Source organism: Semicossyphus pulcher, unplaced genomic scaffold (genome assembly GCF_022749685.1).
Source record: "Semicossyphus pulcher isolate SPU_LCO1_2020_fin unplaced genomic scaffold, fSemPul1.0.p SCAF_15, whole genome shotgun sequence".
Lineage (NCBI taxonomy): Eukaryota > Metazoa > Chordata > Actinopteri > Labriformes > Labridae > Semicossyphus > Semicossyphus pulcher.
Window position 1 is genome coordinate 10,217,025 of NW_027211659.1, and position 25,430 is coordinate 10,242,454.

At 38.4% G+C, this 25,430-nt stretch overlaps 1 protein-coding gene and 5 long non-coding RNA genes across 7 annotated transcripts; all 6 read left to right on the forward strand.

The window, feature by feature from the left end:
* Positions 1 to 3,203: 3,203 nt before the first annotated feature.
* LOC138592869 (uncharacterized) lies at positions 3,204 to 4,064 on the forward strand. Its single transcript, XR_011308229.1, has 2 exons — positions 3,204 to 3,299; positions 3,394 to 4,064. It is a non-coding gene; the product is annotated as an uncharacterized lncRNA (long non-coding RNA).
* Positions 4,065 to 6,090: 2,026 nt separating this feature from the next.
* Positions 6,091 to 8,955, forward strand: LOC138592854 (uncharacterized). 2 transcript variants are annotated; one of them, XR_011308227.1, is made up of 3 exons: positions 6,091 to 6,174; positions 8,102 to 8,189; positions 8,284 to 8,955. It is a non-coding gene; the product is annotated as an uncharacterized lncRNA (long non-coding RNA). The 2 variants fall into 2 exon arrangements; XR_011308226.1 differs by lacking the exon at positions 6,091 to 6,174 and having other exon boundaries at positions 8,058 to 8,189.
* Positions 8,956 to 11,117: 2,162 nt separating this feature from the next.
* Positions 11,118 to 11,707, forward strand: LOC138591982 (uncharacterized). The gene is made up of 3 exons (XR_011308202.1): positions 11,118 to 11,190; positions 11,507 to 11,567; positions 11,657 to 11,707. It is a non-coding gene; the product is annotated as an uncharacterized lncRNA (long non-coding RNA).
* A 1,600-nt stretch (positions 11,708 to 13,307) lies between these two features.
* On the forward strand, positions 13,308 to 15,585 carry LOC138592907 (uncharacterized). Its single transcript, XR_011308231.1, has 3 exons — positions 13,308 to 13,393; positions 15,339 to 15,426; positions 15,521 to 15,585. It is a non-coding gene; the product is annotated as an uncharacterized lncRNA (long non-coding RNA).
* Positions 15,586 to 18,225: 2,640 nt separating this feature from the next.
* Positions 18,226 to 20,565, forward strand: LOC138592074 (uncharacterized). Its single transcript, XR_011308206.1, has 3 exons — positions 18,226 to 18,309; positions 20,240 to 20,327; positions 20,422 to 20,565. It is a non-coding gene; the product is annotated as an uncharacterized lncRNA (long non-coding RNA).
* A 1,756-nt stretch (positions 20,566 to 22,321) lies between these two features.
* Positions 22,322 to 24,980, forward strand: LOC138592678 (nectin-4-like). Its single transcript, XM_069663524.1, has 3 exons — positions 22,322 to 22,419; positions 23,018 to 23,350; positions 23,472 to 24,980. The coding sequence occupies exons 1-3, from the start codon at positions 22,374 to 22,376 to the stop codon at positions 23,855 to 23,857; spliced, it is 765 nt and encodes a 254-aa protein (XP_069519625.1). The 5' UTR covers positions 22,322 to 22,373; the 3' UTR covers positions 23,858 to 24,980.
* Positions 24,981 to 25,430: the final 450 nt, after the last annotated feature.

The window sequence follows — 25,430 nt, forward strand, 5'->3', positions numbered from 1 at the left end:
ATGGACAAATATGAGGGGCACTCGCCTCTATTTATTCATCTCAAAGCAGTTGCTTTGTGGGAAGCCAACCGGAGGAGAGGAACACTGATAGCTCATTAAAACCAGTGCATTCACTATAAGGGTTATCTATCCATATCTAAAGTATAGAGAAATATATGGTATAAAATAGAAGTAAGAAAAAATGTCAAATATATGCATTGCATGCAATAATATAAGAGACAAAGAATAAATGCTCAGAAATGGATCTATGGTGATTTAAAATGACCAGAATAAAGTTAAAAGGAGTTGTAGAGTTTGATGGCAACAGGCAGAAATTACTTCCTGTGGCGTTCTGTGGTGCATCCTGTGAAAATCTATTCAGAGAGAATGAGAGGCACATTTGTAAATGTTAACAGAATTGATTCCTTTAACAGTATCACATTTTATTCCCTCATGAAACCGTGAGAAAACAGCTCTTTGTAGACACTGTTGACTCCTCTTGGTGGTGTAAATGTGGGAGTTTAGGATGTGGTTATTGTGCTTCTAAAGCTGAGCAGTTTACACATACTTTGGTCACTTTGTGGGTAAAACAGGTTCAGCATGCACAGGATTTATTGTCCTGCAGCTGAACATTGCAGAGTGTGATAGGTAGATAGATAGATAGATAGATAGATAGATAGATAGATAGATAGGTTTGTTTCCCACATGACTTACATCCTTGTTCACACTTTTGGTCACAAACAGGTTCAGCATTCGCAAGTGGTTTTCCTGCAATTGAACATTGCACATCTAATGGATAGATTCAGCAGTTTGTCACACAAACTTTAGGTTTGAGAAACTGAAAAACAACTAACCACTTCCTCTTCTCTGAGCCACCTCCACAATTATATTTCAGGCTGATGATGAACGTTCAGTCTGCCAGTGTCTGTGTGATGGTCACCATGTTCCTCCTGAACCCAGCTGCTCTGCTCTTCATTCAACTACTGTTTATGTGTCAAGTCTTTGCAGGTACAGTGGAGATATTTTAGCATTCGTTTCTTTAAAGTTTAAGTACAGATTTTGTTTTATATTAATTGATTGTTTCATTCAGTTGTAGGGAATCTGCCAGTTGACGACAGTCATAAACTGGCTTCCCTGGGAGAGCCTGTCATGTTCACTTGCAACAAATCCACAACAAATCTGACACAAATCAGCTGGAGCAAAGACAGATTTCATTTTACTCATTCAATCTCACGCAATGAGACTTTTTCAAATTTCACCTCTGACAGATTCAGAATAGACGTAAACTTACCTTCAACACTGAATATTTCTAATGCTCAACATGATGATGCAGGTGTCTATACATGTACTTTAGCTGATTCATCTGGTATATGGACTATAAAGTGGAATTTAACAGTGTCTGAAAAACCTGAAGGTAAGTATTGCATAAAGCCGTGCTTATCATCTCCACACGACACACTCTGTATCTGATAGCTCTGAGTGCGTGCTACTTAAAGTAATTCAGATTTGATTTGATGCAGAAAACCGTCCAGATATCGGTTCCCTGGGGGATGGATATATACTCACACCTGTAACTGGACTGTTTCTGTGTGGCATCATTTCAGCTGTCTGCCTCTGCACGTGAGTAATTCTTTTATTTTAGTTCTGTGTGTGCTAAATGTTGCTTAATTCACATGCCTTTACTTTATCTTCGCCTACAATGACCTCCTCAAGCCTGCAGCATCAATCGTTATAGAGTGAGCTTGTTGCATTTTACCTTTCTACATTTTCTAGCATCTCTACATCGCCTATATCTTCCAAGACAAAACATTATTTGTTCAGTTTCAATGTACAAATATTCTCTTCCTTTCACATTATAACAAGATATTTCTCATGTTGTGCGACTAAATAATTATTAAAAAGTGATACGTTTGCATGTTAAAACAAGAAACCTACATATGTTGTTTAAAAATAAAAAAGATCCAGCTGACGTCTTAATGTAGGACTCCAAGTGTTCAATAAATGGATGACTTTATTTCAAACAGTAATATTGTTGAACATATTCTACAGCAGCCCATTTTCCTCTGATGTCATTCTAGCTAAAATGCTGTAATGTCATACTGCTCTGTGTCATATGTTGTTGTTAGTATAGATTACAGCTTGATCAGAAACTGAAAAGACAATGAACTGTGAAAGTTTGGAGTAAAATCTGGTCATAATTTAAGATAAAACCACATATTGGGTTACCCATTAGCTATGGAAAGGCAACAGCTAACGTTAGCATCCAGCCACTTACTAGAAAACATCACTGGGAGCTTGAAAGTAGCTGAAAGCTAATACCACAGTTTGATATTTAAATTCCTTGTTAACATAAAGTTAGCTTTGAAAAAATAATTAGTCAACATCAATGACTGTATTTATAGATGGACGACGCATCTCCATCTGCTCTCAATGTACGAAATTGATGCCAAAATAGCCCCCGTGATAGGCGCTGCCATCTTCGCCGTAGCCACTTCCGCTAACCAAAACAAACACTTAACTTACTGAAGAAAACAGCAAAGGTCCTTCACGCCGGCGTATTTTAACAACAGAACAGCTTCTTTGTGCTGGTCTGAAGCAGGCGTTCACAGATATGGAAACTTCAGTGACTGTTGTGAAAGTTTTAGTTACATTTCCTAACTACTCTACTCGGCTAATCCGGAACAGATCGGCTGCAGGAGCCGTATTTGTCAAAAGAGCTGTCAATCATCCTTTTTAATGAGCACCATCTCAACCAGCTTAACAATGAAATGTCAATTACACTGAAACATCAGTATGAACAATGTAATAGTAATACCTCATGATGATTAATCAATGAGGGGACTAGAAAATTCTGTGGCAACTCCAAAGTTGTGTTGGGTATTTTTTTAACTATTCACACGGATTATCAATCATTGAAAAACATATTGGAAGATTACATTAATTACTTTGGTTGATTTTGCTGATAATCTCCTTTATATTTCCTCAAGACGGGTTTAACATTAAATACTTTTACTTGGAATGTATTGAGTATTTTTACATGATAACGTTTATTTGTTACTTCAAGTTAAGTTAAGGATCTGAGTGCTTCCTCTGCCACTGCTTCCTCTGCCACTGCTCCCATGCCACCCTTCATCCAAAACAGTTTCCAGCTCTCTGTCTGTCATATTCATGTGTTTGAAAACTAAAAAGGTAAAATGGGGTTATATAATTTGTTATGATTTTATCCCTGCAAACAAAGCAAGACCCGAACCAGAAACCAGGACTTAATGAGGAGCAGAACCCTGAGCTGTGTCCTGTATCATGTTCAGTTTGTGGAGGAGGTCTGAAGAATTTTATCTTTACTCGAACTTAAACACTCTAACATCTCTCAAAGCATTTCCTTCTTGGAGTTTATTTAACTTTCTGCCCTTACAGGTGCCTCCTCCTCAACCCCGGAGCTGTGTGGAATACAGAATAGAGGAGTCAGTACTTGGAGGGACTCAGTTCAGTTTTTGGCCTGACAAGCTTGAAGGTCAGATTAAAGCTGAATAAGAAACACGAGAGGTGTTGGAAAGATCAAGAGAGAAATTATGATGGAAAAAAACGAATCCAGCCAGAGGAATGATGGCCTCATTTTTTGTGCACCACTTAAGCAACAAATTTGCAATCTCAGTTCTTTAAAATAAGAACTTCAGAACTTATTATAATTTCTGCTTATTTTTTTGTACCCCTCTTCCTTATGTTATTATTATTTTGTTTTATCAACTTTGTATTTTTTTCCTATTCATATCCCTTTTTTATTGTCTTTTATATTGCATTGTGTTTATGTTTTTTCTTATTGCTTGTAATGTTTTATGTAAAGCGATGTTAATTGTCACTTTTCCTGTTTTGTATAGGATGGTTTTATTAATAATATGCTGTGTTGAATGTCTTTCTGTCCTGCACTATGAGCCACCAATGAATGTGCCTAACAGTGTTATGTGGTGATTTCAGCGAGGTCAACTCAAATCAACTCAACAGGCCTAAATTGTGATTCTGTGCCCCCTAGAGGTTAAATGGTTGAACTACAAGACATTTATTTAATAAAAACAATGAAGTACAGCCCTGAGACGAGTCGCGTATGGTTTTATTCTAAATAATTATAGTGGGGGACATCTTTGACGGTGTCCAGGGGCATAATCAGGGGGTGGCTAGGGGTGGTATGGGCTCCCCTGAAATCTTATTTGCTTTTGTGACATTTACGTAAGTGTAGCACTTGTTAGGTTTTGCTTTGGTTTGGACCCCAACGACTGACACTGGTAAGTATGTATAAAAGAGTTTATTGTACACAATAACAACTAAGGAGCAGGCAGTGGAGGCGGGGAGCTGGCTGACTCGAAAAAACGCCCTCCGATGAGGTCTGAGCACGAGGAAAAAACTCTGGCGAAGCAGCGAGGCACACAGGACACCTGAGCACAGGAAAAACACAGGTATGTACAAAATATACAACCAAAAGAAGCACTGCAAAAACTGGCAGCAGAATTGCTACTAGAAATGTATCCACAGAAAGTACAGCAAGCACTTCCGAGCAACCCGGGATTATCTGGCAGAGTAGTGGAGTGAAAACCAGGCTTATATAGGCGGGTAGACGAGCTGAGTGGAAACCGGTGCGTCTCGTCTGCTGCTGCAGGAGCCAGCCGCACCCCCTGCCACACATGTGAACCTCCTGCAGTAGAAGGAGAACAGAAAGGGGAGGAGAAGAGAGAACAGACACAAACAATACAACAAAACCAACACCAAAGCAGAATCATCACAGCACTTTTTTTGGTGAATAGTTTATACTTTGTTTGGCACTATATGCCAGCATGGGAAACATCAGAATCAGAAACACTTTATTGATCCCCTGGGGGAAATTCCCTATCTATCCATATCTAAAGTATAGAGAAATATATGGTATAAAATAGAAGTAAGAAAAAATGTCAAATATATGCATTGCATGCAATAATATAAGAGACAAAGAATAAATGCTCAGAAATGGATCTATGGTGATTTTAAAGGACCAGAATAAAGTTAAAAGAAGTTGTAGAGTTTGATGGCAACAGGCAGAAATGACTTCCTGTGGCGTTCTGTGGTGCATCCTGTGATAATCTATTCAGAGAGAATGAGAGGCACATTTGTAAATGTTAACAGGATTGATTCCTTTAACAGTATCACATTTTATTCCCTCATGAAACCGTGAGAAAACAGCTCTTTGTAGACACTGTTGACTCCTCTTGGTGGTGTAAATGTGGAAGTTTAGGATGTTGTTATTGTGCTTCTAAAGCTGAGAAGTTTACACATACTTTGGTCACTTTGTGGGTAAAACAGGTTCAGCATGCACAGGAGTTATTGTCCTGCAGCTGAACATTGCAAAGTGTGATAGATAGATAGATAGATAGATAGATAGATCAGTTTGTTTCCTACGTGACTTACATTCTTGCTTTCAAAAATTGCACTAACTTCACACTAACTTTAGGTTTGAGAAAGTAAAAAATAACTAACCACTTCCTGTTCTCTGAGCCACCGCCACAATTATACTTCAAGACTGATGCTGAACTTTCAGTCTGTCAGTGTCTGTGTGATGGTCACCATGTTCCTCCTGAACCCAGCAGCTCTGCTCTTCATTCAACTACTGTTTACATGTCAAGTCTTTGCAGGTACAGTGGAGATATTTTATTATTCTTTTCTTTCGACAGTAATATACTGGTGTCCCTGGGAGAGTCTGTCATGTTCACTTGCAACATATCCACAGCAAGTCTGACACAAAGCAACTGGAGCAAAGACAGATTTCGTTTTACTCATTTTACCTTATGCAATGAGACTTTTTCAAATTTCACCTCTGACAGATTCAGAATAGACGTAAACTTACCTTCAACACTGAATATTTTTAATGCTCAACATGATGATGCAGGTGTCTATACATGTACTTTAGCTGATTCATCTGGTATATGGACTATAAAGTGGAATTTAACAGTGTCTGAAAAACCTGAAGGTAAGTATTGCATAAAGCCGTGCTTATCATCTCCATACGACACACAGTGTATCTGATAGCTCTGAGTGCGTGCTACTTAAAGTAATTCAGATCTGATTTGATGCAGAAAACCGTCCAGATATCGGTTCACTGCGGGATGGATACATACTCCAACCTGTAACTGGACTGTTTCTGTGTGGCATCATTTCAGCTGTCTGCATCTGCATGTGAGTAATTCTTTTATTTTAGTTCTGTGTGTGCTAAATGTTGCTAAATTCACATGCCTTTACTTTATCTTCGCCTACAATGACCTCCTCGAGCCTGCAGCATCAACCGGTATAGAGTGAGCTTGTTGCATTTTACCTTTCTACATTTTCTAGCATCTCTACATCGCCTATATCTTATAGTATATATAAATTACATATGTTGTTTAAAAATAAAAAAGATGCAGCTGACGTCTTAATGTAGGACTCCAAGTGTTCAATAAATTGATGACTTTATTTCAAACAGTAATATTGTTGAACATATTCTACAGCAGCCCATTTTCCTCTGATGTCATTCTAGCTAAAATGCTGTAATGTCATACTGCTCTGTGTCATATGTTGTTAGTATAGATTACAGCTTGATCAGCAACTGAAGAGACAATGAACTGTGAAAGTTTGGAGTAAAATCTGGTCATAATTTAAGATAAAACCACATATTGGGTTACCCATTAGCTACGGAAAGGCAACAGCTAACGTTAGCATCCAGCCACTTACTAGAAAACATCACTGGGAGCTTGAAAGTAGCTGAAAGCTAATACCACAGTTTGATATTTAAATTCCTTGTTAACATAAAGTTAGCTTTGAAAAAATACTTAGTCAACATCAATGACTGTATATATAGATGGACGACGCATCTCCATCTGCTCTCACTGTACCAAATTGATGCCAAAATAGCCCCCGTGATAGGCGCTGCCATCTTCGCCGTAGCCACTTCCGCTAACCAAAACAAACACTTAACTTACCGAAGAAAACAGCAAAGGTCCTTCACGCCGGCGTATTTTAACAACAGAACAGCTTCTTTGTGATGGTCTGAAGCAGACGTTCACAGATATGGAAACTTCAGTGACTGTAGTGATTGTTTTAGTTACATTTCCTAACTACTCTACTCTGCTAATCCGGAACAGATCGGCTGCAGGAGCCGTATTTGTCAACAGAGCTGTCAATCATCCTTTTTACAGCATCAAATTGCTATTTAAAAATAAACTGGTCAGAAAAATGAACACTTGGACGTAAATCAGCATGATAAGAACTAACTATAATGACAGAAACCATGTTTAAGAAAAATGTATTTGGCGTGTATTTTGATTTTATAGTTTGACTCATCTGTCGCATCTGTTAACATGGAGGTGGGCTTTATGACCTGTACTGCAGCCAGTCAGCAGGAGGTGCTGGAGATGTTTTGGCTTCGCTTTTAGGGAGCTGTCATGTCGTCCATCTTTTCATACAGTCTATGGTTAACATACTTAGCTAACATTATGTTAGCATTATGTTGACATTATGTTAGCTAACCTTTAGAATCTTCTCACAGACCCTCAGAGGTATTTCATGATCCTTACAGCGGTCTGACCCCTACGTCGGAAACCACCTAAACCAAATGTATTACATGTACTCCAAATCAGCACCATCTCAACCAGCTTAACGGTGAAATGTCCTTTACACTGATAGATCAGTATGAACAATGTAATAGTAATACCTCATGATGATTAATCAATGAGGGGACTAGAAAATTCTGTGGCAACTCCAAAGTTGTGTTGGGTATTTTTTTAACTATTCACACGGATTATCAATCATTGAAAAACATATTGGAAGATTACATTAATTACTTTGGTTGATTTTGCTGATAATCTCCTTTATATTTCCTCAAGACGGGTTTAACATTAAATACTTTTACTTGGAACGTATTGAGTATTTTTACATGATAACGTTTATTTGTTACTTCAAGTTAAGTTAAGGATCTGAGTGCTTCCTCTGCCACTGCTTCCTCTGCCACTGCTCCCATGTCACCCGTCATCCAAAACAGTTTCCAGCTCTCTGTCTGTCATATTCACGTGTTTGAAAACTAAAAAGGTAAAATGGGGTTATATCATTTGTTATGATTTTATCCCTGCAGACAAAGCAAGACCCGAACCGGAAACCAGGACTTAATGAGGAGCAGAACCCTGAGCTGTGTCCTGTATCATGTTCAGTTTGTGGAGGAGGTCTGAAGAATTTTATCTTTACTCGAACTTAAACACTCTAACATCTCTCAAAGCATTTCCTTCTTGGAGTTTATTTAACTTTCTGCCGTTACAGGTGCCTCCTCCTCAACCCCGGAGCTGTGTGGAATACAGAATAGAGGAGTCAGTACTTGGAGGGGCTCAGTTCAGTTTTTGGCCTGACAAGCTTGAAGGTCAGATTAAAGCTGAATAAGAAACACGAGAGGTGTTGGAAAGATCAAGAGAGAAATTATGATGGAAAAAAATGAATCCAGCCAGAGGAATGAAGGCCTCATTTTTTTGTGCACCACTTAAGCAACAAATTTGCAATCTCAGTTCTTTAAAATAAGAACTTCAGAACTTATTATAATTTCTGCTTATTTTTTTGTACCCCTCTTCCTTATGTTATTATTATTTTGTTTTATCAACTTTGTATTTTTTTCCTATTCATATCCCTTTTTTATTGTCTTTTATATTGCATTGTGTTTATGTTTTTTCTTATTGCTTGTAATGTTTTATGTAAAGCGATGTTAATTGTCACTTTTCCTGTTTTGTATAGGATGGTTTTATTAATAATATGCTGTGTTGAATGTCTTTCTGTCCTGCACTATGAGCCACCAATGAATGTGCCTAACAGTGTTATGTGGTGATTTCAGCGAGGTCAACTCAAATCAACTCAACAGGCCTAAATTGTGATTCTGTGCCCCCTAGAGGTTAAATGGTTGAACTACAAGACATTTATTTAATAAAAACAATGAAGTACAGCCCTGAGACGAGTCGCGTATGGTTTTATTCTAAATAATTATAGTGGGGGACATCTTTGACGGTGTCCAGGGGCATAATCAGGGGGTGGCTAGGGGTGGTATGGGCTCCCCTGAAATCTTATTTGCTTTTGTGACATTTACGTAAGTGTAGCACTTGTTAGGTTTTGCTTTGGTTTGGACCCCAACGACTGACACTGGTAAGTATGTATAAAAGAGTTTATTGTACACAATAACAACTAAGGAGCAGGCAGTGGAGGCGGGGAGCTGGCTGACTCGAAAAAACGCCCTCCGATGAGGGCTGAGCACGAGGAAAAAACTCTGGCGAAGCAGCGAGGCACACAGGACACCTGAGCACGAGGAGAAACACAGGTATGTACAAAATATACAACCAAAAGAAGCACTGCGAAAAGTGGCAGCAGAATTGCTACTAGAAATGGATCCACAGAAAGTACAGCAAGCACTTCCGAGCAGCACGGGATTATCTGGCAGAGTAGTGGAGTGAAAAACCAGGCTTATATAGGCGGGTAGACGAGCTGAGTGGAAACTGGTGTGTCTCGTCTGCTGCTGCAGGAGCCAGCCGCACCCCCTGCCACACACGTGAACCTCCTGCAGTAGAAGGAGAACAGAAAGGGGAGGAGAAGAGAGAACAGACACAAACAATACAACAAAACCAACACCAAAGCAGAATCATCACAGCACTTTTTTTGGTGAATAGTTTATACTTTGTTTGGCACTATATGCCAGCATGGGAAACAGAATCAGAAACACTTTATTGATCCCCTGGGGGAAATTCCCTATCTATCCATATCTAAAGTATAGAGAAATATATGGTATAAAATAGAAGTAAGAAAAAATGTCAAATATATGCATTGCATGCAATAATATAAGAGACAAAGAATAAATGCTCAGAAATGGATCTATGGTGATTTAAAATGACAAGAATAAAGTTAAAAGGAGTTGTAGAGTTTGATGGCAACAGGCAGAAATGACTTCCAGTGGCGTTCTGTGGTGCATCCTGTGATAATCTATTCAGAGAGAATGAGAGGCACATTTGTAAATGTAAACAGAATTGATTCCTTTAACAGTATCACATTTTATTCCCTCATGAAACCGTGAGAAAACAGCTCATTTTAGACACTGTTGACTCCTCTTGGTGGTGTAAATGTGGGAGTTTAGGATGTTGTTATTGTGCTTCTAAAGCTGAGAAGTTTACACATACTTTGGTCACTTTGTGGGTAAAACAGGTTCAGCATGCACAGGAGTTATTGTCCTGCAGCTGAACATTGCAGAGTGTGATAGATAGATAGATAGATAGATAGATAGATAGATAGATAGATAGATAGATAGACAGATTGATAGATTGATAGATAGATGGATCAGTTTGTTTCCTACGTGACTTACATTCTTGCTTTCAAAAATTGCACTAACTTCACACTAACTTTAGGTTTGAGAAACTGAAAAATAACTAACCACTTCCTGTTCTCTGAGCCACCGCCACAATTATACTTCAAGGCTGATGATGAACTTTCAGTCTGTCAGTGTCTGTGTGATGGTCACCATGTTCCTCCTGAACCCAGCAGCTCTGCTCTTCATTCAACTACTGTTTACGTGTCAAGTCTTTGCAGGTACAGTGGAGATATTTTAGCATTCTTTTCTTTAAAGTTTAAGTACAGATTTTGTTTTATATTAATTGATTGTTTCATTCAGTTGTAGGGAATCTGACAGTTGACGACAGTCATAAACTGGCTTCCCTGGGAGCGTCTGTCATGTTCACTTGCAACAAATCCACAACAAATCTGACACAAATCCGCTGGAGCAAAGACAGATTTCGTTTTACTCATTCAATCTCACACAATGAGACTTTTTCAAATTTCACCTCTGACAGATTCAGAATAGACGTAAACTTACCTTCAACACTGAATATTTCTAATGCTCAACATGATGATGCAGGTGTCTATACATGTACTTTAAATGATGTATCTGGTGTAAGGACTATAAAGTGGAATTTAACAGTGTCTGAAAAACCTGAAGGTAAGTATTGCATAAAGCCGTGCTTATCATCTCCACACGACACACAGTGTATCTGATAGCTCTGAGTGCGTGCTACTTAAAGTAATTCAGATCTGATTTGATGCAGAAATCGGTCCAGATATCAGTTTCCTGTGGTATTTTGTATACATATTCACACCTGTAATTGGATTGTTTCTGCTGGGCATCGTTTCAGTCGTCTGCCTCTGCAGGTGAGTACTACTCTCTATAGTTTTAAGTTTACTATATTTGAGTGCCGAGCTCATTCACAGATATTGTGTCGCTGCATATTTAAACTGTCACTTTGTTGCAACACAAGTTACAAACATATGAAACTTTCAGACTCATGTGGTCTCTAGCCATGTGGTTCATTTAGCTTGATATGTACAGGTTTTAAAACGTGCATTTATGCATCCAGTTCAGTTACATTGAAGCACAACAGAAGAGTTATAAAAGTAGGGAACTCAATCTGTAACACCTGAAACGTGCTCAGCAGTGGAGTGTCATAACGTCTTCTTCTCTCTGCAGAAGAATGAGGGCCAAAACACCAAACCAGGAGCAGTTTCACCTGGAGTCAGCAGCAGCAGAGGTCAGTAGAGCTTTGTCGTCTTTAAACCTTTGTCAGGTTTTTTGTCTCCGAGCGAGCAGTGAACTTCATTTACATTTCTGTCTAAACAGAATCAGCTCCCGCAGACGCAGAGTGGCGCAGAGAGGAGGACAAACAACAAGCGAAGGAGTCAGTACATGGAGAGGCTCAACTCGATCTACGCTGCCTACTGAGACGACGAGACATTCAAAGGCTATAAGCTAAAAGCTAACAGTGACATGGACAAATATGAGGGGCACTCGCCTCTATTTATTCATCTCAAAGCAGTTGCTTTGTGGGAAGCCAACCAGAGGAGAGGAACACTGATAGCTCATTAAAACCAGTGCATTCACTATAAGGGTTATCTATCCATATCTAAAGTATAGAGAAATATATGGTATAAAATAGAAGTAAGAAAAAATGTCAAATATATGCATTGCATGCAATAATATAAGAGACAAAGAATAAATGCTCAGAAATGGATCTATGGTGATTTAAAAGGACCAGAATAAAGTTAAAAGGAGTTGTAGAGTTTGATGGCAACAGGCAGAAATTACTTCCTGTGGCGTTCTGTGGTGCATCCTGTGAAAATCTATTCAGAGAGAATGAGAGGCACATTTGTAAATGTAAACAGGATTGATTCCTTTAACAGTATCACATTTTATTCCCTCATGAAACCGTGAGAAAACAGCTCTTTGTAGACACTGTTGACTCCTCTTGGTGGTGTAAATGTGGAAGTTTAGGATGTTGTTATTGTGCTTCTAAAGCTGAGCAGTTTACACATACTTTGGTCACTTTGTGGGTAAAACAGGTTCAGCATGCACAGGATTTATTGTCCTGCAGCTGAACATTGCAAAGTGTGATAGATAGATAGATAGATAGATAGATAGATAGATAGGTTTGTTTCCCACATGACTTACATCCTTGTTCACACTTTTGGTCACAAACAGGTTCACCATTCGCAGAAGTGGTTTTCCTGCAATTGAACATTGCACATCTAATGGATAGATTCAGCAGTTTGTCACACAAACTTTAGGTTTGAGAAAGTGAAAAATAACTAACCACTTCCTGTTCTCTGAGCCACCTCCACAATTATACTTCAAGGCTGATGCTGAACTTTCAGTCTGCCAGTGTCTGTGTGATGGTCACCATGTTCCTCCTGAACCCAGCTGCTCTGCTCTTCATTCAACTACTGTTTACGTGTCAAGTCTTTGCAGGTACAGTGGAGATATTTTAGCATTCGTTTCTTTAAAGTTTAATTACAGATTTTGTTTTATATTAATTGATTGTTTCATTCAGTTGTAGGGAATCTGCCAGTTGACGACAGTCATAAACTGGCTTCCCTGGGAGCGTCTGTCATGTTCACTTGCAACATATCCACAGCAAGTCCGACACAAATCCGCTGGAGCAAAGACAGATTTCTTTTTATTCATTCAATCTCACACAGTGAGACTTTTTCAAATTTCACCTCTGACAGATTCAGAATAGACGTAAACTTACCTTCAACACTGAATATTTCTAATGCTCAACACGATGATGCAGGTGTCTATACATGTTCTTTAAATGATGCATCTGGTGTAAGGACTAAAAAGTGGAATTTAACAGTGTCTAAAAATTCTGAGGGTAAGTATTGCATAAAGCCGTACTTATCATCTCCACACGACACACAGTGTATCTGATAGCTCTGAGTGCGTGCTACTTAAAGTAATTCAGATCTGATTTGATGCAGAAATCGGTGCAGATATCGGTTCACTGGGGGATGGATATATACTCCCACCTGTAATTGGATTGTTTCTGTGTGGCATCATTTCAGCTGTCTGCATCTGCACGTGAGTAATTCTTTTATTTTAGTTCTGTGTGTGCTAAATGTTGCTTAATTCACATGCCTTTACTTTATCTTCGCCTACAATGACCTCCTCAAGCATGCAGCATCAATCGGTATAGAGTGAGCTTGTTGCATTTTACCTTTCTACATTTTCTAGCATCTCTACATCGCCTATATCTTATAGTATATATAAACTACATATGTTGTTTAAAAATAAAAAAGATGCAGCTGACGTCTTAATGTAGGACTCCAAGTGTTCAATAAATTGATGACTTTATTTCAAACAGTAATATTGTTGAACATATTCTACAGCAGCCCATTTTCCTCTGATGTCATTCTAGCTAAAATGCTGTAATGTCATACTGCTCTGTGTCATATGTTGTTGTTAGTATAGATTACAGCTTGATCAGCAACTGAAAAGACAATGACCTGTGAAAGTTTGGAGTAAAATCTGGTCATAATTAAAGATAAAACCACATATTGGGTTACCCATTTGCTACGGAAAGGCAACAGCTAACGTTAGCATCCAGCCACTTACTAGAAAACATCACTGGGAGCTTGAAAGTAGCTGAAAGCTAATACCACAGTTTGATATTTAAATTCCTTGTTAACATAAAGTTAGCTTTGAAAAAATACCTAGTCAACATCAATGACTGTATATATAGATGGACGACGCATCTCCATCTGCTCTCACTGTACCAAATTGATGCCAAAATAGCCCCCGTGATAGGCGCTGCCATCTTCGCCGTAGCCACTTCCGCTAACCAAAACAAACACTTAACTTACCGAAGAAAACAGCAAAGGTCCTTCACGCCGGCGTATTTTAACAACAGAACAGCTTCTTTGTGCTGGTCTGAAGCAGACGTTCACAGATATGGAAACTTCAGTGACTGTAGTGATTGTTTTAGTTACATTTCCTAACTACTCTACTCTGCTAATCCGGAACAGATCGGCTGCAGGAGCCGTATTTGTCAACAGAGCTGTCAATCATCCTTTTTACAGCATCAAATTGCTATTTAAAAATAAACTGGTCAGAAAAATGAACACTTGGACGTAAATCAGCATGATAAGAACTAACTATTATGACAGAAACCATGTTTAAGAAAAATGTATTTGGCGTGTATTTTGATTTTATAGTTTGACTCATCTGTCGCATCTGTTAACATGGAGGTGGGCTTTATGACCTGTACTGCAGCCAGTCAGCAGGAGGTGCTGGAGATGTTTTGGCTTCGCTTTTAGGGAGCTGTCATGTCGTCCATCTTTTCATACAGTCTATGGTTAACATACTTAGCTAACATTATGTTAGCATTATGTTGACATTATGTTAGCTAACCTTTAGAATCTTCTCACAGACCCTCAGAGGTATTTCATGATCCTTACAGCGGTCTGACCCCTACGTCGGAAACCACCTAAACCAAATGTATTACATGTACTCCAAATCAGCACCATCTCAACCAGCTTAACGGTGAAATGTCCTTTACACTGATAGATCAGTATGAACAATGTAATAGTAATACCTCATGATGATTAATCAATGAGGGGACTAGAAAATTCCGTGGCAACTCCAAAGTTGTGTTGGGTATTTTTTTAACTATTCAAACGGATTATCAATCATTGAAAAACATATTGGAAGATTACATTAATTACTTTGGTTGATTTTGCTGATAATCTCCTTTATATTTCCTCAAGACGGGTTTAACATTAAATACTTTTACTTGGAATGTATTGAGTATTTTTACATGATAACGTTTATTTGTTACTTCTAGTTAAGTTAAGGATCTGAGTGCTTCCTCTGCCACTGCTTCCTCTGCCACTGCTTCCTCTGCCACTGCTCCCATGCCACCCTTCATCCAAAACAGTTTCCAGCTCTCTGTCTGTCATATTCACGTGTTTGAAAACTAAAAAGGTAAAATGGGGTTATATCATTTGTTATGATTTTATCCCTGCAGACAAAGCAAGACCCGAACCGGAAACCAGGACTTAATGAGGAGCAGAACCCTGAGCTGTGTCCTGTATCATGTTCAGTTTGTGGAGGAGGTCTGAAGAATTTTATCTTTACTCGAACTTAAACACTCTAACATCTCTCAAAGCATTTCATTCTTGGAGTTTATTTAACTTTCTGCCCTTACAGGTGCCTCCTCCTCAACCCCGGAGCTGTGTGGAATACAGAATAGAGGAGTCAGTACTTGGAGGGGCTCAGTTCAGTTTTTGGCCTGACAAGCTTGAAGGTCAGATTAAAGCTGACTAAGAAACACGAGAGGTGTTGGAAAGATCAAGAGAGAAATTATGATGGAAAAAAACGAATCCAGCCAGAGGAATGAAGGCCTCATTTTTTTGTGCACCACTTAAGCAACAAATTTGCAATCTCAGTTCTTTAAAATAAGAACTTCAGAACTTATTATAATTTCTGCTTATTTTTTTTTGTACCCCTCTTCCTTATGTTATTATTATTTTGTTTTATCAACTTTGTATTTTTTTCCTATTCATATCCCTTTTTTATTGTCTTTTATATTGCATTGTGTTTATGTTTTTTCTTATTGCTTGTAATGTTTTATGTAAAGCGATGTTAATTGTCACTTTTCCTGTTTTGTATAGGATGGTTTTATTAATAATATGCTGTGTTGAATGTCTTTCTGTCCTGCACTATGAGCCACCAATGAATGTGCCTAACAGTGTTATGTGGTGATTTCAGCGAGGTCAACTCAAATCAACTCAACAGGCCTAAATTGTGATTCTGTGCCCCCTAGAGGTTAAATGGTTGAACTACAAGACATTTATTTAATAAAAACAATGAAGTACAGCCCTGAGACGAGTCGCGTATGGTTTTATTCTAAATAATTATAGTGGGGGACATCTTTGACGGTGTCCAGGGGCATAATCAGGGGGTGGCTAGGGGTGGTATGGGCTCCCCTGAAATCTTATTTGCTTTTGTGACATTTACGTAAGTGTAGCACTTGTTAGGTTTTGCTTTGGTTTGGACCCCAACGACTGACACTGGTAAGTATGTATAAAAGAGTTTATTGTACACAATAACAACTAAGGAGCAGGCAGTGGAGGCGGGGAGCTGGCTGACTCGAAAAAACGCCCTCCGATGAGGGCTGAGCACGAGGAAAAAACTCTGGCGAGGCACACAGGACACCTGAGCACGGGGAAAAACACAGGTATGTACAAAATATACAACCAAAAGAAGCACTGCGAAAAGTGGCAGCAAAATTGCTACTAGAAATGCATCCACAGAAAGTACAGCGAGCACTTCCGAGCAACACGGGATTATCTGGCAGAGTAGTGGAGTGAAAACCAGGCTTATATAGGCGGGTAGACGAGCTGAGTGGAAACTGGTGTGTCTCGTCTGCTGCTGCAGGAGCCAGCCGCACCCCCTGCCACACATGTGAACCTCCTGCAGTAGAAGGAGAACAGAAAGGGGAGGAGAAGAGAGAACAGACACAAACAATACAACAAAACCAACACCAAAGCAGAATCATCACAGCACTTTTTTTGGTGAATAGTTTATACTTTGTTTGGCACTATATGCCAGCATGGGAAACATCAGAATCAGAAACACTTTATTGATCCCCTGGGGGAAATTCCCTATCTATCCATATCTAAAGTATAGAGAAATATATGGTATAAAATAGAAGTAAGAAAAAATGTCAAATATATGCATTGCATGCAATAATATAAGAGACAAAGAATAAATGCTCAGAAATGGATCTATGGTGATTTTAAAGGACCAGAATAAAGTTAAAAGAAGTTGTAGAGTTTGATGGCAACAGGCAGAAATGACTTCCTGTGGCGTTCTGTGGTGCATCCTGTGATAATCTATTCAGAGAGAATGAGAGGCACATTTGTAAATGTTAACAGGATTGATTCCTTTAACAGTATCACATTTTATTCCCTCATGAAACCGTGAGAAAACAGCTCTTTGTAGACACTGTTGACTCCTCTTGGTGGTGTAAATGTGGGAGTTTAGGATGTTGTTATTGTGCTTCTAAAGCTGAGAAGTTTACACATACTTTGGTCACTTTGTGGGTAAAACAGGTTCAGCATGCACAGGAGTTATTGTCCTGCAGCTGAACATTGCAAAGTGTGATAGATAGATAGATAGATAGATAGATAGATAGATAGATAGATCAGTTTGTTTCCTACGTGACTTACATTCTTGCTTTCAAAAATTGCACTAACTTCACACTAACTTTAGGTTTGAGAAAGTAAAAAATAACTAACCACTTCCTGTTCTCTGAGCCACCGCCACAATTATACTTCAAGACTGATGCTGAACTTTCAGTCTGTCAGTGTCTGTGTGATGGTCACCATGTTCCTCCTGAACCCAGCAGCTCTGCTCTTCATTCAACTACTGTTTACATGTCAAGTCTTTGCAGGTACAGTGGAGATATTTTATTATTCTTTTCTTTCGACAGTAATATACTGGTGTCCCTGGGAGAGTCTGTCATGTTCACTTGCAACATATCCACAGCAAGTCTGACACAAAGCAACTGGAGCAAAGACAGATTTCGTTTTACTCATTTTACCTTATGCAATGAGACTTTTTCAAATTTCACCTCTGACAGATTCAGAATAGACGTAAACTTACCTTCAACACTGAATATTTTTAATGCTCAACATGATGATGCAGGTGTCTATACATGTACTTTAGCTGATTCATCTGGTATATGGACTATAAAGTGGAATTTAACAGTGTCTGAAAAACCTGAAGGTAAGTATTGCATAAAGCCGTGCTTATCATCTCCACACGACACACAGTGTATCTGATAGCTCTGAGTGCGTGCTACTTAAAGTAATTCAGATCTGATTTGATGCAGAAAACCGTCCAGATATCGGTTCACTGCGGGATGGATACATACTCCAACCTGTAACTGGACTGTTTCTGTGTGGCATCATTTCAGCTGTCTGCATCTGCATGTGAGTAATTCTTTTATTTTAGTTCTGTGTGTGCTAAATGTTGCTAAATTCACATGCCTTTACTTTATCTTCGCCTACAATGACCTCCTCGAGCCTGCAGCATCAACCGGTATAGAGTGAGCTTGTTGCATTTTACCTTTCTACATTTTCTAGCATCTCTACATCGCCTATATCTTATAGTATATATAAACTACATATGTTGTTTAAAAATAAAAAAGATGCAGCTGACGTCTTAATGTAGGACTCCAAGTGTTCAATAAATTGATGACTTTATTTCAAACAGTAATATTGTTGAACATATTCTACAGCAGCCCATTTTCCTCTGATGTCATTCTAGCTAAAATGCTGTAATGTCATACTGCTCTGTGTCATATGTTGTTGTTAGTATAGATTACAGCTTGATCAGCAACTGAAAAGACAATGAACTGTGAAAGTTTGGAGTAAAATCTGGTCATAATTTAAGATAAAACCACATATTGGGTTACCCATTAGCTACGGAAAGGCAACAGCTAACGTTAGCATCCAGCCACTTACTAGAAAACATCACTGGGAGCTTGAAAGTAGCTGAAAGCTAATACCACAGTTTGATATTTAAATTCCTTGTTAACATAAAGTTAGCTTTGAAAAAATACTTAGTCAACATCAATGACTGTATATATAGATGGACGACGCATCTCCATCTGCTCTCACTGTACCAAATTGATGCCAAAATAGCCCCCGTGATAGGCGCTGCCATCTTCGCCGTAGCCACTTCCGCTAACCAAAACAAACACTTAACTTACCGAAGAAAACAGCAAAGGTCCTTCACGCCGGCGTATTTTAACAACAGAACAGCTTCTTTGTGCTGGTCTGAAGCAGACGTTCACAGATATGGAAACTTCAGTGACTGTAGTGATTGTTTTAGTTACATTTCCTAACTACTCTACTCTGCTAATCCGGAACAGATCGGCTGCAGGAGCCGTATTTGTCAACAGAGCTGTCAATCATCCTTTTTACAGCATCAAATTGCTATTTAAAAATAAACTGGTCAGAAAAATGAACACTTGGACGTAAATCAGCATGATAAGAACTAACTATTATGACAGAAACCATGTTTAAGAAAAATGTATTTGGCGTGTATTTTGATTTTATAGTTTGACTCATCTGTCGCATCTGTTAACATGGAGGTGGGCTTTATGACCTGTACTGCAGCCAGTCAGCAGGAGGTGCTGGAGATGTTTTGGCTTCGCTTTTAGGGAGCTGTCATGTCGTCCATCTTTTCATACAGTCTATGGTTAACATACTTAGCTAACATTATGTTAGCATTATGTCAACATTATGTTAGCTAACCTTTAGAATCTTCTCACAGACCCTCAGAGGTATTTCATGATCCTTACAGCGGTCTGACCCCTACGTCGGAAACCACCTAAACCAAATGTATTACATGTACTCCAAATCAGCACCATCTCAAGCAGCTTAACAGTGAAATGTCCTTTACACTGATAGATCAGTATGAACAATGTAATAGTAATACCTCATGATGATTAATTTATGAGGGGACTAGAAAATTCTGTGGCAACTACAAAGTTGTGTTGGGTATTTTTTTAACTATTCAAACGGATTATCAATCATTGAAAAACATATTGGAAGATTACATTAATTACTTTGGTTGATTTTGCTGATAATCTCCTTTATATTTCCTCAAGACGGGTTTAACATTAAATACTTTTACTTGGAATGTATTGAGAATTTTTACATGATAACGTTTATTTGTTACTTCTAGTTAAGTTAAGGATCTGAGTGCTTCCTCTGCCACTGCTTCCTCTGCCACTGCTCCCATGTCACCCGTCATCCAAAACAGTTTCCAGCTCTCTGTCTGTCATATTCATGTGTTTGAAAACTAAAAAGGTAAAATGGGGTTATATAATTTGTTATGATTTTATCCCTGCAGACAAAGCAAGACCCGAACCGGAAACCAGGACTTAATGAGGAGCAGAACCCTGAGCTGTGTCCTGTATCATGTTCTGTTTTTGGAGGAGGTTTGAAGAATTTTATCTTTACTCGAACTTAAACACTCTAACATCTCTCAAAGCATTTCCTTCTTGGAGTTTATTTAACTTTCTGCCGTTACAGGTGCCTCCTCCTCAACCCCGGAGCTGTGTGGAATACAGAATAGAGGAGTCAGTACTTGGAGGCGCTCAGTTCAGTTTTTGGCCTGACAAGCTCGAAGGTCAGATTAAAGCTGAATAAGAAACACGAGAGGTGTTGGAAAGATCAAGAGAGAAATTATGATGGAAAAAAACGAATCCAGCCAGAGGAATGAAGGCCTCATTTTTTTGTGCACCACTGTGCAGAACTTGTATAATTTCTGCTTATTTTTTTGTACCCCTCTTCCTTATGTTCTTTTTATTTTGTTTTATCAACTTTGTATTTTTTTCCTATTCATATACCTTTTTTATTGTCTTTTATATTGCATTGTGTTTATGTTTTTTCTTATTGCTTGTAATGTTTTATGTAAAGCGATGTTAATTGCCTTGGTGTTGAAATGTACTGTACAAATTAACTTGAAAAATATGAATGAATACAAACACAAATGTAGGTATCAGTAATGTTCATAAAATTTGTGTTTGAACCGCAAATATTTACATATATATAATTCAGCAGCCTTTTTAAATAACAAATATTTCATGGCTGTCCTGTTTCCCACACCACCTGAAGGCAACACTATCACAGAAGTGAAGCGGACATTCATCTATACGTTTTATTTATTCAGTTTTTCTTTTTAGATGATGAGTAACTTCTGGTCTTTACTCCAGATCTCGACTAATTTATCACGTTAAATGTTTGATATAATTTCGCTATTATGTGGGGCAGAATATTGTGTTTGTGGATGGAAATCCAAGTTAGCAGCTCTCTGTAATGATGCCATTTCTCTGCTTTCGAAATCTCCACATTCCCTGAAAGCGACACTGTCCATTCATATTGTGTTGTTACTGCACTCCATGGCTGTGCAATCACATTGAGGATGAAACTTCCTCTTTGATGAAGGCCTGCTATTATTTGTACATACAGTGTTTCAGCACGAAAACCACGATGCGTTTACTCGTGTCAACGTTGATCCTGAGCACAGTTAATAGACGGTATGTCGGCTTGTCCTCTTAAAACTAAAAACTACTACTAAACTCAGAGGGCTTTAAACTTAGAGACAGAAATGTTGTAACTTGTATTCGTTTAAGTTTCAGCTGTGAATTTTTGGCCCACTCACAACTCAAAGAACCATCTGTTTATCACAACTCTCTAGAAAAAAGGCTGAAAACAGCCATCTAGCCCCTGCAAAGCATCCTTTTCTCCAACTAGCAATTATAACCATACTTTAAAATGTTCATGACTTTATTGATATTGCCCTGAGAAACGTCAGTGTATTAAAGTTACTTAAAAAGTAAGTTTGGGGTTATTCATTGTATTTTGCATTGACATCTGAATTGAAATGTTCTAATCAGAGCTTCTGACTAAACTTAAAAGGGTTTGAATACGTGCGTTACTGTGATACGTGAAACCAAAACTCTTATTTTTGAATTTGAGAACAAAGTTTAGCCACAAGTTAGTGATTTAAAATGATATTAATCTTATATTCACAATGATAACACAGTTCATATCAACAAAATGTTCCATTTTCCAAGGAGTAGTATATTAATATTTTTGTGTTTTATTGACATATTCATAAAAACACTTTCCCAATAAATTTCTCTGTCGAAGAAGAAGAATAGCCTATGTACACATATACAAAAAACAATGAATAATTAAGTGTATGTGAAAAGAAAGAAAATATGAATTCAAAAGCAATGAATTTAACATTTTTTATAACAATTTTGGTGTTACAACCACCGACCACAGGGGGGCAGTGTTACCGCTTGAAGACAGTATTTACATTTATTCTCGACGCAGGCGCAGCACGCCATGGTTGTGTATCCGCAGCCTTCTGAGCAGAGAGCAGATGCAAGTGAGTCGCTTAAATGGATGGATGGACATTCTATGTGTAATGACTACGAAAACTATGGATATCGTGTGTTTTAAGGAGCACAACGATGTTTTTACTTGTGTCTATGCTGATCCTGAACACAGTTACAGACGGTAAGTTTGCCTAGTCCTTTTTTCTTTGTTTTTAACACAGATCAAAACACTTGAGACTTGAAGACGTGACTTTCCGTTTGCTGGCAAAGACTGCCAAGCAGCAGGTAGGAAAAAGGGAACTAATAGAAATTACATAGAAATTTGGGTATAGGTTGTGTGAATGTGACAGGTTGTATGTGTCAGACTAAAGTAAATGATAATTGATCTAATTTCATTCTCCCTTTATTTCAGTTGTTAATGTATTAACTGTTCATAAGATGTGGTTTCATTCTTAGTTATTATTGTGCATTAGAATTTCTTGGTAAGGCTACATGGGTAGTAATAGCAAGCAAGGAACAAAGATAATAGTTCAGATTCTTGAATGAATGGGTTAACTGCTCTGTGATGTAATGCATTGGTGTTCCAGTAGGGGAGATCGCGCTCTGCTTCCTCACTGAATACAGACGAGCGTAAGCAAGAGCTGCGTGTGTGTTTCCCTCATTCTTATTCCACTACTATTCCCCCTTTTTAAGGGTACAACATGAACACAACTATTATTTGTATTTGCAGCTTCTCCTTATTGATCTGAAACCTGATGACAGTTTTTGCATCTTTACAGCTCTCCAGGTCATTGGAGGAAGCGTAACCGTGGTGCAGGGAGGGACTGCTGTCTTACCCTGCAAAGTTGTTGACACCACAGAGACAGTCGTCAAGATTTCATGGCAGAGGCTGACCAGAGGAAACGAGTTGAGGAGAGAGAATTTCTTTACAACGGAATCGCCGCTTGTCCATGGACACGATGATCGATTTAAGCTGATTGGCAGCTTAAATGACAGAAACGGATCTCTCCTTTTGCCCAATGTTACACTGAACGATGAAGGCACCTACACCTGTATCTTTACTTTGTTCCCCAGTGGGAACCACAAGAGAGATATACGTCTACAGCTTCTTGGTATAATTTATTGTATTAAGCTTTTTTTGTGTTTGTATGTATATGGGTGTGAAAGAGTAGGAATTTTGCTTCAATCTTCTCACTTGTATGTTAAATTGTATCTTCACTGTCTCTCTCTTAGTGCCTCCGGTCACAAGCCTGAAGGATTATCATCCTACTTTGGGTAGTGAGGAAGTTGCCCTCGTGTCCTGCACGGCTTCTGGCTCCAAACCTCCCGCAGGCGTGAGGTGGCTCACTGACACTCTGGTGGAGAAAGTGAGGACGACAACCAACTCCACCTTTCATGCTAACGGTACGACCACCACAGTCAGCTCGCTGTTTGGAGTGCCAACCAGAGAAATCAGCCATCATTCAGTGCAGTGTGTCATCACCGGTGTTGCTCTGTTGGAGGAAAAAGCCCTGCCCTTCACCATAGAGGTGGCAAGCCGCGCACATTCCCACTTGGCTGACACAACTGTCTGTTTTTTTGTTTGTTTGTTTGTGTGTTTATTCCTTTTTGTTCATTAATCATGATTTTTTTAGTTCATTAATCATGATTTTTTTGTAGACATTTGAAACTAAGCCTTTTACTAGCAACTTGCTGGAATTAAATTCAGCTACAGGGGGAAGCTATTCCAAAACATGAACCCTAAGGTTTTACTTAAATCCTCTACCAGCCCCTTTGATCAACTACCAGCAACTTTTTAAAGACCTTTTAAATCTATTTTAAAAGACAATATTGTCAAAAGACACTTTATTTTTATAGCAAATTTACAAACGATATCAGACTCGCAGTGCTATAGAGGAAGCAGATGGGTTAAAATCTGCTTCACCGCAGATATACTGTACATTATTAAAAGAACAATTAAAGGCAATATTACATAATGTTATACAATAAAACGTATATAATAGAGTGAAGGCAAAATAACTGTAAAACCAGAAGGAGAGAAAAATGCAGAGGATATAATAAGATAATAATAAGAAGATGCTAAAATACTGTTAGAGTGCACAAACCAAAATCATGGGGCAACATCAGACTGAAAGCAGGAGACAAATATTAACATCAGCTATCATCACTATACCAAGGACAGCCTACCTCTCAAGTCACTATCAACTGGGGACTTTTAACCTTCAGCTGTTGCTGTTGGGATAAACTAAGTGACTTAGCAACTATTGACCAGTCATTAAACTTACCTTCCTAAGTAATGTCAATAAGGAGGTTGTACATCAGGGTTACATGATTATATTTTTTTATACATTTTAGTCTGGCTTCCTCAGGCCCCATTGCACAGAAACTGCCCTTTTAAAAGGTGCATGAGGATCTTTTATCAATAGCACTTTTTTATTAGCTTGAAGTATTGTGAACACTATGTTTGAATGTATGTGCTTGAGTTAATGTGTTTTCATGTGTATTTGTGGATGGATGTTTCTGGGGTTTTGCATCCTTTAGCAGTCTGGACTACAATTGTGTGGTACGATTCAATATACATTTTAAAAACAAGTAAATGGAATCTATGCAAATGCTTATGTAAGAAAATGCACAAAGTGTGTATTATAAAGAATGTCAGCCTTTTTGTTTTTCTTGGAAAATTGTAATATATATTAAATTGTTTAAAAGCCTCTGTGTTGCTTATTATTGAACAAATAATTCAAACTAATTCAACAATGAAATAAGACTTTGTTGTTCGCCAGACTGTAGTTAAGAGAAGAACTAATTGTCAGTTCATCATTCACCTCTTGAGACCCGGTAACTCCACTTCTGATGGCTGTGAGATGGCTATTACACAATGACACATATTTTAAGTCTTAGATCTTTTTTTTAGCTTATTTATTTTACTGTAGACACTGTCAAAAATTGGCGGTGTGTAATTGAAGGTGGTGGGGCTGGTCGAGGCCAATTCTTTTTTTGAGCAGTCCAGCCCTGACTGTGGATAGATGTGTGTACTTCCCAACATCATTTACTCAATTTCACCTATCCATCAAATTAATGTCTTTTTGTCAATCAGGCGCAGGTGTGTTACTAATACGACTAATAATGATTATATTACCTCCAGTCTCATCTACACATGAATGGAGGGAGAGCTTGCCTGAGTTTTTGCAC